At 45.1% G+C, this 12,921-nt stretch overlaps 1 protein-coding gene across 50 annotated transcripts in view; it reads right to left on the bottom strand.

Annotated features, from left to right (window-relative positions):
• The window catches only part of ERI3 (ERI1 exoribonuclease family member 3), a 127,116-nt gene that overhangs the window by 52,527 nt on the left and 61,668 nt on the right, over positions 1-12,921 (bottom strand). For 47 of the 50 annotated variants that reach the window (XR_011532840.1, XR_011532834.1, XR_011532833.1 and 44 more), the window contains one exon: positions 8,759-8,831. The exons of the other annotated variants lie outside the window; for them this stretch is intronic. Coding sequence is in view for 39 of the 47 variants with exons in the window: in XM_070593258.1 (XP_070449359.1) it covers positions 8,759-8,831 (73 nt within the window). In the remaining 8 variants the exon portion in view is untranslated. The remainder of the gene's footprint in view (positions 1-8,758; positions 8,832-12,921) is intronic. 50 annotated transcript variants of the gene reach the window in all.

Genomic DNA, 12,921 nt, shown 5'->3' with positions numbered 1-12,921 from the left:
AGCTTTATCCCTACAGTTCTAAAAAAGTGACCTGACCAGCAGAGTTTCAGATCTTTTCACTCCTGATGGCTTTCTAGCCAGCTCAGCCCACTCACCGGAGCCTCCAATCCACATCCTCCAACCTGCTGACCTGCCTATGGCCTCCAGCAAAGAACTTCATTAAGACCAAGAATTTATTCCTCCATAAGTCCTTAATTTATTACTGCGCTGATTGGGACTCTGAATGCTCCACGGTCAGGAAAAGTCGTACTCAATTGTAGGCACCAACTCTCCCTTCAGCAGTTTCTCCTGCTGTCCCCTCCCAGGGGAGGAGGAGACAGAAATTCTTCTTGGATGGACCCAAGAAGGTCTCCTCCTTACTCCCTCTTTCACAGCTGGCCCCAACCCCACCCCCTTCAGAGCATCCAGAAATTGTAGCAGAGCATACAGCACAGATGGCAGAGGAAAAGTGGAGCAGCTCACAGCCTGGTACATCTGGGTCAGTTCAATTCTAGGTGACCCCCACCCCTAAAACTTCTGAGCATGACTGGCTGAGACCCACTTGCCAGGTCTGACTCAGAATCCTCCTAAGGCTGCCTGCCTACTTCCTCAAAAGCCCATTCAAACAGGCCTAGGCATGAGGGAATTCCAGACCATTTGTGAGTGATGTGCACACATTTGCATGGCTTGGTCTGAATGTGCATGAATTGTATATGCATATGTGTAGGCATGCATTGGTACATGCATTTATACCTGCGTGTCCGTGCACATGCAATGGGTAAACATATATGATGTGTGCATGTGTATATCCACATATATGTATACATCCTCACATCCTCACAGAGGTCTCATCCAACCTATCTGTTTCTTGACCACTTATTTACAATAACATTCTCCTCCACCCAACCTTAGCTACCCACTCCTATGGGCACACTTTGGAAGTTGCCAACAGCCAGAACTGCCCGACCCATGAAATCACTAATTCAGACAATCCTACTCTCTAACCACAATCTCTTATCCTTCCATGTGGCATGCTCAACCACACCGATATACCTGTTCCTCATCTTACTGGGACCTATCTACTATTTCCGTATCCATCAGGCCCCCTGCTATCTTTTCTTCCCTCAATATCCAGCTTAGAGCCCATAGTCCATCTTGGCAACCAGTGTCCTGACAATATCTTCAACTCCTTTATTCCTTTCATCAACTTCTTGGGAAAATCTCGCTCTAGAAGAATCTAAATGTCTGCTTTCTGCATGCCCACAGCCAGGCAGCTGAGCTCTGCTAAAGAAAAGTCATACAACTCAACAGAGTGGTTCCACCACGAATAAACGTCCCCAACCTCAACTGGACCCTCAACACTGCCTAGAAATCCTACTCCACTTCTCAAGTCAGCTCACATGTCTATTCTTTACTAAAACCATAGCAAACCTTTTCTGCTTTCTGCAAACCTTTCCAGCCCTCCCCTATTAGTTAGCAGCAAATGACTCATCTCCTATTTCATAGAGAAATATAAAAGGCATCAGATGGGAACTGCTTCAACTTGCCATCATCAAATCTCCAAGCCTACCTGCATCTATCTGTTTTCATCTTCTCCTTCCCCATCACAAGGGAAGAGGGGACCTTCCTCCTGAAGACAGCTGATTTCAAGAACTTGGGGTTTCCATCCTATCTCTTCTCACCTTCTCAGAGACCTCTCTCTCTTTTGTATATTTTCATCTTTCCTTCTCTAAAGTGCCTACAAACAAACACATACGTCTTCGATCTGAAAACACAAAACCTGCCTCAACCCCACACTTGCCTTACCACAGCTCTTGTCCTTTCTCTCTCCTTCAAGCCACATTTCTGAAAAAGCTAAAATTTCTCTATCTTCTCATTTACTCCCCAATTCACTCCAATTTGGCTCCTGTCCCTAGCATGTCATCAAGAGTTTTCACCAAGGCCACCAAGGTCCTTGTGCCTAGGTCCTGTGCTCATAGTTCTGTCTTTACACTACATGGCTCTCTCTGAGCCGACCAGTCCTCTTCTTCTGAAGACACTTTCTTTCCTTGGTTTCTGTGACACCATGATTTCTGGTCTACCTCTTCTTCTACCACTCTTTTACTCTTTCTCTTTTTTACTCTGTTTACTCTCTTTAACACGAAGAGTTGGGCAAAACTAAATTTCAGTTCTAGCTCTGCCATGTACCACTGTAAGACATCAAGCAAGTTTCATCACCACTCTGTGCCTCAGTTTTCTCAACCTCAAAATGCAAAAAACTGGGGCTGGCCCCATGGCCGAGTGGTTAAGTTTGCATGCTCTGCTTCAGCCACCCAGGGTTTCACCGGTTCGGATCCTGGGCGAAGACATGTCACCGCGCGTCAGGCCATGCTGAGACAGCGTCCCGCATAGCACAAGCAGAAGAACCTACAACTAGAATATACAACTATGTACTGGGGTGCTTTGGAGAGAAGAAAAAAAAAGAAGATTGGCAACAGATGTTAGCTCAGGTGCCAATCTTCAAAAAAAAATGCAAAAAATAATAGTAACTACTGTATAGTGTTGTTGTGAGCATTATATAATGTAGGTATGGTAGCACTGCATCTACCACAACACCGTCCATTACAAATATAATGTGAGCCATAGAAGCAATTTATGAATTGAATGTCCAGTTCAAGTAAAAAGAAACAGATGAAATTAATTTTGATAATGTTATTTAATTTAGTATAGCCAAAAGTTATCATTTCAACATGTAATCAATATAAAAAGTTATTAATGAAGTGTTTTGTATTTTTTCATACTAAGTGTGTAATTTAAACTTACAAATACAGCTCAATTCAGATGCTAAATCTTCGCCAGAAATGTATATATATATATTTTTTTTTTTTTTTTTTTGCAGGGGAAGAGTTGGCCTAAGCTACCATCTGTTGCCAATCTTCCTCCTTTTTTCTTCTTCCTCTCCCCAAAGCCCCAGTACATAACTGTGTATACTTGTAAGTTCTTCTGGTTCTTCTATGTGAGCCGCCACCACAGCCTGGCTACTGACAGACAAGTGGTGTAGTTCTGCACCTGGGAACCAGACCTGGGCCACCAAAGCAGAGCATGCCGAACTTTAACTGCTAGGCCATCAAGGCTCGCTCTTCATCAGAAATATTTGATCTATAGTTAGATTTTAAATAGTTAACAGCTGAAAATGTAGATTCACCACCCAGATTGTTCTAAATATACTTAAAAGTTCTTCAAGAAAGTTTTTAATTTAATTTAAATTAATTTAAATTAAATTAAAAATTTGTTCCTCAGTCATACCAGCCACATTTGAAGTGATCTATTGCCAGAAGTGGCTAGCAGCAACTATACTGGACAACATGGGTCTAGCATACAAAATGCATTAAATAAGAACTATTATTATTACTATTATTGACCACTCCTCCTTCTCTATTTCTGACTCTTCCTCTTCTATCTATCAAATGTTGGTGTTACTCAGTGTTCCGTCCTAGGCTCTCTTTTCTTCTCATCCTATACACTCTACTCCCAGGGCTTCAATTATTATTCGCATACCAATAACTCCCCAAAATCTGTATCTCTTATCTAGACCTTAGCCCTGAACTCCAGATCTATATATTCAACTATCTCCACAATAGCTTCACAAGAATGTCTCAAAGGCATCTAAACTCAACATGTCCCACACTGAGTTCATCTTCTCTTCCAATCCCAAAACTTCTCCTTCTTCCATTATCTCAGTAAATTCATTCCAGTTCACCCTGTTGCTCAATCATACACCTCAAAGTCATCATGGTCTCTTCCTTCATCCTCAACTCTAACAGCCAATCAATTAGCATTTCTTGTCTATTGTACAGTCAGTTCTGCTATAACACTTGTTTTGAAAGAGCAGATCTGTTCCAATGCAATTGATGTATTAGGGAATGTTTTAGCAACTCACAATAATGAGAATTTCACATTTGTCTATGTGCGATTTGGTCCATAAGAAATACTAGATAAACATAGGAAACTATACCCAGCTGAAGAGAGCTGTATAAGAATACACAAAATGCACACATGCAGACACCTCAAACATACCAGCTATCTAGATCACCACATGTGTTATAAGCCACATCCATCTGGTTGCAACTTTCCATCTGATTTCAGAGAATGCTCCTTCGACCACTTCACAATAATCCACAAGCTGCAAGCATTCTCATGCCCATTTCTCCAAGCAAGCTTCAGATGTTTTTCAAGGTAAAGTGCCATATGTATTGTAGTATTTATATATTTCTTAATAATTTAACATGTGTAAAATTATGCTACCATTTTTATTAGATTCCTATCTTTTTTACGTGTCTCTGACGAAGTTTTTGAGTATTGTGCTCCTAACCCCATTTTTATTGGACAACTTTCCATAGCATGGTGATTTTTAGGAAGGTATATGTTACATTACAGCTGAACAGACTGCACCATTTAACCCTCTAGAATCAGTACATTTCTCTACATTTCCACTGCTATCAGTTTAATCCCAGTACCCATCATCTTTTACCTGGACTACAGCAAAGGTCTAATTCTGTGGTTCTCAACCACAGACAATACCTCCCCACTCCACTCTCGTCTAGGCCACTGGAAATGTATGTGTATGTGGGGGGAGGGGACATTTTTGGTTGTCACAATGACGGAAAGAGGCATTATTGGCATTTGATGAACAGGGGCCAGCGATGCTACAAATTCCGCACTTTTGCCCACACAATGATTTGTCCCACCCCAACATGCCAATTGCAGCCCCATTAGGAAAAACCAGTACTGGTCCCCTGTATCTACTCTTAGGCCTCTCTTCACTGCAGCCAGAGAGAGCTTTTTCAAACTTCAAATCAGATGATGCCTCCCCTATGTTTAGTACCCTTCGAGAGCTTCCCCTTACCTGAAGGATAAAAATCAAAATCTAAAGTGTGGCCTACAAGCTCCTCCTCCCCACTAGTTTCATCTCATGCCACCCTTCTCTCTTCACTACATTCACTATGCTTCAGGCAGTCATTCATTCAACAAAGAATGATTAAACATCTACCGTGTGCCAGGAACTAGTCAAAGTGATGGGGCAGAACAGTGAACAAAAGAGACAGAAATCCTCTGCTCTCATGGAACTTACATTTAGTTTTGTGAAGCTGCCTGGCTTCTCCTTACCTCAGGGCCTTGCCACATGCTGTCTCTTCTGATTAGTCAATTCCTACTCAGCCAGTTCAGATCTCAGCTTAGATGCCCTTCATCAAAAAACCATTCTCTGACCACACCCCACTAAGTCAGGTCCCCTTTATGAAATGATCCCATGACTCTGAACTTTTTAGTGTTAGAACACAATTGTAATTATTTGTTTAATATCCATCTTTTCTGTTTTATCTTCAGAGCCTAGCACAGTAACTGGAACACAGAAGGCACTCAAGAATATTTATTGATGAAGATGTGTATGTTTATATATGTGCATGTGTCTTTACACTTTATGAATATGTATGTATAAACACATTTGTGTCTGTGTATGTTTCCATGTATTTCTGCAAACGACTATGTGAATATGTGCATACGCATGTATGCACATATGGATATATACATATAATTTTGAGTATGCACACTTGGGTGTATTCATTTACATGAGTACACATGTGTCTATTTATGTGTATGTGTGTATGTGTGTGTGTGTGTGTTCGTTCTTCTGGCCCCTCAGTGACAGCTCTGACCTCCTGGAAGGAGCTGGGAGCAGGGCCCCAAGTCCTCTCTAAGCTGACAGTTCAATAAGAGTATAAGATCATTCAATGACACTCCAAATGTCAGCAAACACTGGCTTGCTCCACACTGCTACAGGGGAAGTAGGTGGAGGCGGGAGAAGTAGAAACCTGGCCATAGAAAAGTTGCTCTTCCCTGATGCAACCCACACAATTTCTGGACAGGAGAGGGCAGCTGAAAGACAATATTATGTCTCTTCTCAGACTAGAGGCCTTAGGAAATGGGGATGGTGAATTCAGTCCCAGTAGCTCGTTCACTAGGCAGGTCTATGTGGCCAAGCAGACCAGGACCCTCCCCACTTTTTTCATGCGGCAAAGCTCTGCTAGGGGAGTGGAGGAGAGAAGGAAGGGAAGTGGGGAGGACAAAGTAATGATCAAGGACAAGAGCAGACCCTGTAGACAGTCATGGCCTGGGTCACACATGGGAAAAAAGAGCATGGAATAAGGCTCTTGCATAATACTCCTGCAACCTTGGTAATGAACTACTTGGCTACTTTTTTTTTTTTGCTCAGGAAGATTCAGCCTGAGGTAAGATCTGTTGCCAATCTTCCTCTATTCTGTATATAGGTTGCTGCCACAGCATGGCCGCTGACAAGTCCACGCCCAGGAACCGAACACGCATCACTGAAGCAGAGCACATGGAACTTAACCATTAGGCCACTGGGTTGGCCCCTTATATTTACTTTTTTAAGGGAGTAAGAATCTTTGTGCAGCCTGCACTAACTCATGCAGTATAAAGGTCAGAAAGATCACAATGCCTCTGGACCTCCAGGGCCCTGCAGCCTCCCTGTCTTGAATGGCTGCTGGCAAGGACTAAGCTAAAGTCTGGAATTAACTCATCTCTCCTGCTGGGTCTTCAAGCACAGCTGGAATACGCTGTGGCTGGAGGGCAGAGGAAAAGGGGTTAGACCCCTTGTTTTTCCTAGACCTGCTCAGGTTACCTCTCGAGAGGCAAAATCACAAGGCCAAGTGGGAAGTGAGTCCTCAGTTTCCCCTTGTACCCACCCCTCCTCTACAGCTCAGCACAGTCTGGCAAAGAACCAAGCTGAACAGGCCCAGGACAGCCCACCTCCACCCCCCGTAGCACCACGGTAGCCCTGAGTGGCAATGCTACCACACGGGTCGGCTCCTTTCCTGCCAAGGGACCTAGAGGCAGGGAGCGATCCACACACCAAAAAGTCTAGTGAACTTCACAGAGCAATTGTTCATGGTCAGCGCCCGCCTCGCCTGGCCGGGCCTTCACATTGCATTTGCCAAGGCCAGCAAGCAGCCTCAGATGCACTCTGACAGCTGCCACGCCGTCTTCCAGGAGCATGGGCCCAGCCACACCCGCTCACATAGCCCTGCCAAGCCCCACACGAGAGAGTCTCTATGGAGCCAGCTCTTAAAGATCAGCCAGCCAGCTAGCAATTATTTGCTGAGCACATACTCTGTACCTAGCCCTGATCTGGCCACCAGGTACACAGAGAGAAACCGGAATCAGTCTCTGTGCTCCAGATGGACATGTCTGCAAGGAAACACATGACTCAATTTCAACACTCTAAGATCACTGATATCCAAAGTGTCAAGAAGCCTCAAGACAAGAGACTGACAGCTGAGCTTCTCAGCAGAGGTGACACCTGAGCTGAATCTTCAAGGAGAGGGAATACGCCTGATGAAGATGACTAGGGGACATTTAAGACAGAGGTAAGGCCACAGGCCTGAAGGTAGGACAGAGCCTGGCCTCCTCAGCCAAAGATGGTTGGTAGCAAGTAGCTGTTGCTCAGGTGCCCAGGTGATCAGTGGGAGAGAGTGGGTAGGGGTCAAAGTATAGAGAAGCCAGAGTGCAAAGGACCTGCACACCAGGGCAGAGTAAAGGAGTTCACAAACGGTGCCACAGAGAATGGCTGCCCTGAGACCTACGAACGAAGTCCAAGGTCACTCTCTTCCACTGCTCCTCCACATTCAGGCTTAGCTCCAGCCCAGACACACCAAAAGCATGCTGCTTCCCCTGCCTAGAAAGCCTTCTCTCCTCCTCATATCTACATCCTGCCTCCCTTGAATGCCCAGCTCAAGACCCAAATCCTCACAATACCTAGCCTGACCCTCCAATGGCCTCTCTTCTCTGAGCCCCCTGGGAGACACGACCCTGACCCTGGTATGTTCTTCTTTCTCTGAGCTTCCTGGCAGTCACTAAGCTGACTGGTGGCATGAGGTTCCTGAGGCTGCCCCAGGACTGTTGCCCATCGATCAGAAGGATTTATGGGGGTGAGTGTCCCTCAGAGGACTGGGCCTCCTGGAGCAGGGATCCCACCAGAGAGGGATCTGGGGACTCTATTCCTACACCCTCTTCCTTCTGCTTCCCTAGGAAGTACAGCACACACGAGGAAAGTACAGTTTCCTGGGTGATTCATTCTCTGCCAGGGTTCACTTTCCTAGCTACCCGAGTCCCTCCTGGCCCACAGGTGCTCAGTGCTGCCATAGTGCCAGTCTCCTCCCTCGCACAAAGGGAACTGGCTCTAGTTTTCATGGCCCCTCCTCACATAAGCAAGGCTTTGCTGGAGCTGGGCAGGACCAAAGCCAGCCTGACCAACTCTACCTCCCAACCAGAGGGAGATACGAGGGCCGGTCAGGAGGGTCAGAGGACACACTCGTGATCATATCAAAAGAGGACACTTTACCAGAGGCTCTGTTAGCACCACATCTCTCCTACATGCAAGCAGCTCAGCCCAGAGATTCAGCTCTGAGCAAGAATCCTGGAAAGTTTCCTTAACTAGGACTTCTCTGCACATCCGGGAGACACCAAGTAGGGCAGTGTCATACTCCACCCAGCAGCCTGGTCCCCAAGCAGCTCCCCGCTCCCAGAAATAACCACAACCTTCTAGTGCACGTTAGCTAGGGAAGAGGAAGGAGGGGTACTGAGAAAAGAGAAGAACAAAAAGAAAAGGAAAGAGATGAGAGCAACAAAAAGAGAACAGAGATGAGAAATGAAAGCGAAGGAGGTGAAACATGAGGCACAGGAGAACCAGAAGAAGCACTCACGTGCGGCCCAGACACAGTACCTTTTTCAGATTAATCCACTGCTTGAAGTAATCCGCCACTGGCAAGCCCAAGTACTGGCACTGCCCTGGGAGCCTACAAGAAAGGGAAGAGAGAACAAGTTGGGCACACTCATGTCCCCGGGATGGTGCCTTAAGCTAGGAAACCCAACAAAGTCTATAGAGCATCTAGACCTCAAAAGGTCAACCCATTCATTAGCCATGGGTCCCACTCTACCCAAGAAAGGCACCCCACCTCCAGCACCCAGGACACTGGGCTCCAGATCCAGCCCTCAGATCCAAATGTGAGAACCTGGAAACTCTATTCAAAATACTATCAGCAGCTACTATTTTCTGATGTCCTACATATGCTGAGTAGCTTACTTACATTTTCACATTATTCTTCAGAGCGATGCTGTGAGGTAGGTACTGTTGCCAACATTTTACAGATGAGAAAATGAGATTCAGAGGGGTTACCTAAGGTCCCACAGCTAAAAAACGATAGTGCCACGGACTGAACCCAGGTCTGTCTCACTCCAAAGACTATGTTCTTTCCAATGCACCAGGTGGTTGTTGTTGTTTTGTTACAGCAGAGAGGCAGAGATGTAAGGCAGGAGGAGAGAGAGAAAGAGCACATGATTTAGAGATAGCTGTCCAGGGGCTTCAGCTCACATTTAAGTCTCTAGCTATAGGCTTTCTGCAGATAGAGAAGAGGCCATGCAAAGGGATAAGAAGATGTCAGAATTTAAACCGAGTCTGTTCTTGTCTTTTCTTTAAATTAGAATTTATAAACTGTCTTCCCTTTTTGCTGATGATGTCATTTTACCCACACAAATCCATTTGCCCAAACATTTACTGATGTTTAATAAGAGGCACTTAGGACTCAAAAAGTAAGGCGTAACTCCTGCCCATAAGGGGCTCACAGTTTGCTCGATGGAATTGACAATAAAAGAAATAGACAAAAAGCTTTAAGATAGAACACTGGGGTACATGGAAGGATGGAGAAAGATACTAGAAATATCAGCTGGGGAAGATCAAAGAGTTTTCTTACTAAGGGGAGCTTGGCCACAGGCAACGGAGAACCTCTGAAGAGTTGTGATTTACAAAGATTGTTCTGGGGCAACAAAAACAACACACTAAAAAAGCTGGGTAGCAACCAGGAGACTAGACAATAGCCATAGAGATTGCAAGCAAGCAACAGATATAAGAGATGTAAAGGAGGACTTGGTGACTGAGTGGGATATGGGGCCCAATGAGAGAAAGCAGTAGAACCCAATTCAAAGCTGTGTAGGTTGAGTAGCTTCATGCTACTCACTGAGAAAAGATACAAAGGAGCCTCGGGCATAGAGAGCATACTTGACATCGAGAGCAGACCAGCGTTTGGTCAATTTTATTGTCATTTTAGAATTCTCTACATACAGTGTATCCCCATTCTGCCCAAACCAGGGTGGACTGCTCCTGCTGCCTCACCCCTAGGTCACCACCGGAAGGAGGCATGAGTTTGGGATGCAGTTTTAGGATATGCCTGGCACATGGTAAGCACTCAACATCTGCTGAGTTTGAGGTGCCTAGGAGACACTGGGCAGTGGGATGATGAGGCAGCTGGATGTCCAGGTTGAGGAGAGATCTTGATGGGAGACATAAATTGCTGAATCATTAACGTAATTTCTGTAAAATTAAAGCCATTAGAGTTCATAAGATCACCCAGGACGAGTATGGAATGAGATGAGCAGAGCTCAAGCTAATGTTTCAAAAGTTTTATTGAGCTAAAATGAAACCAGGCCACTCCTACCAGACCATCACCACACACAAGGAGCTCACTACTTCACACAGCAGTCAGCTCTAATTTTGAACTCCTTCAATTCTTAGAACATCCTTCCTTAATACTAAACTAAAACCTGTCTCCTTGTAACTTTCACCCATGAGTCTGAGGTAAGTCTTTAGAAACTACAAAGAATGAGATTTCCATCTCTTCCTTGCAGAACCCTCCAAAATCTGAGAGCCCAGGAAGTTTCCCCCAGAGTTCCCTTTTCCAGGGCACATACTCGCAACTCCTTCAAGAATTCTGCAGAAGATAATGTACCATGAGTCCAGACTCACCTAATCCAACCCCATTCCCAAGAGGCAGGGCTCCTAGACCATTTTCTGGGTATCACATACCCAAGGTCACACATGCTCTTTTGACCCCAATTCACATCACCTGTGGTCAATCTAAACTAGGTACCAAGTTTCTCCTTTCTAGAATATATATAATTGACTTTTGAGCTTACAATGCAGGTCACTAGTGTCAAAAGCCATAAGGTGGTCAAGCAAGATGAGAGCTGAGAAAAACCCGATGAATTTGGCATCAGTGGACCGGTGGGGGCAGAAGGCAGCATACAACGTGTTGAACAGTGAGTAAGAGAAAAGAAATTGATGTTCATTGCAGCATTATTTACAATAGCCAAGACGTGGAAGCAACCTAAGTGCCCATCAACTGATGATTGGATAAAGAAGATATTATATATATATATATATATATATATATATATACACATACAATGGAATACTACTCAGCTATAAAAAGGAATAAAATCGTCCCATTCACAACAACATGGATGGACCTTGAGGGAATTAGGTTAAGTGAAATAAGCCAGATAGAGAAGGACAATCTCTGTATGACTCCACTCACATGAGGAATTTAAACATGTGGACAAAGAGAACAGATTAGTGGCTACCAGGGGAAAGGGGGGTGTGGGGGGTGGGCACAAAGGGTGAAGGGGTGCACCTACAACACGACTGACAAACAATAATGTACAACTGAAATTTCACAAGATTGTAAACTATCATAAACTCAATAAAAGTTAAATTTAAAAAAAAGAGAGAGAGAAAAGAAAGTGGAGATCACAAGTGCAAACTCCCTTTTTAGGAAGTTTGGGAATGAGACTCCAGTTGAGATGACTGGTTCCACCCCAGAAAGTTTCAGGGCAGTCTAGCCTTCCTTCCATCACTCTTCACTTATTTGACAGACACTAATAGGAAGTTGATCCCCATGTTTCAGGCAGTATAGTAAAGACTTACTTTTCTAAGACCTGAGATAGCGTTCCTGAGTGGAAGATTCCTCTCAAACACTCTGGTGGCATAGTGACATTAACCACAACCAGCCAATTTCCTGGAAGGGAAATTCTGGCTGAGGCCAAGATGGTGAAGGGCTACCTAGGTAGGATGTCCCATTGTGGGAGCCAAGGATCAAGAACATAAGGAAATTAGGCAAGTTTTGAAGGACAAAAGCTATCCTTAGGAGCTGGAATGTGGTTGTCGAAGAAGCAGAATTGTGATGTTTGGATAATTTTCTCATTTCCTTCACTTTTTCTGTCACGTTTCTTATCCTTGGTATTTGTGAAAATGCTTGCTTAGGTCAGCTATTTTTGAAAAATCACATTAAGGCCTGTGAGTGAAGGGCCACCAGAAGCAGCAGAATCTACAAAGAAACAGGTCAGGGGACTGGCCAGCAAAAGGCAGGGCTCCTGGGCCACCTATCATATTCTCTTAGCCAACCCCAGCATCCCTGATTCTTTTAGTTGACACAGGTCAGGAGTCCTACTGGCTGTGGCTACCCAGGGGAGGGAAGGGCTCCCTTTTGAGCAGGATTTCAAAGGCAGACATCAGCTGTGGACATTTCTACTCAGGTAAGAAGGGTCTAATTCAGTAGGGTCCCGCCTGCTCCTCTGGGAGGAGGACCTATACCAAACGGGCTGCATGGAGGAAGACTAGAGAAATTGTCAGGCTGGATACACAGCCTCAGAATCAGCTCAGCAGCCACCCTGAGGGGTGCCTGTCCCCCATAGCTGACTGAAGCAGAGGGGGCGGGACTCCAACCCTCACTCGGGACTCCAGTCACTTGCAGGCACACATGCAGTTTGCAGACTCACAGGCATTTGGGCTGTTGAGTCCTCCAGCCTGTGGGTGGTCCTAGTCTTATGATGCCAATACACAGCAGTATAGATGTAGCAGGGCCCAGGCCCATCTTCATAAGACACAGAGAGCCAAACTCCCGGGTGCTTTATGGGAAGACAGTTACTCCCTTCTCTGACAAAATCCTACCCCAGCTTAGAGAGCACCAAGAGAAACCCCGTGAGAAAGGTGGATTAGAGCAGTTGTCATCTCCTACATAAAAGGGGAAACTGACACCCAGAAAAGAAAAAGGA

Source organism: Equus przewalskii, chromosome 2 (assembly GCF_037783145.1).
Source record: "Equus przewalskii isolate Varuska chromosome 2, EquPr2, whole genome shotgun sequence".
Taxonomy (NCBI): domain Eukaryota; kingdom Metazoa; phylum Chordata; class Mammalia; order Perissodactyla; family Equidae; genus Equus; species Equus przewalskii.
The sequence above is the reverse complement of the archived record's forward strand: the minus strand, read 5'-3'. Positions and strand labels throughout refer to the sequence as shown.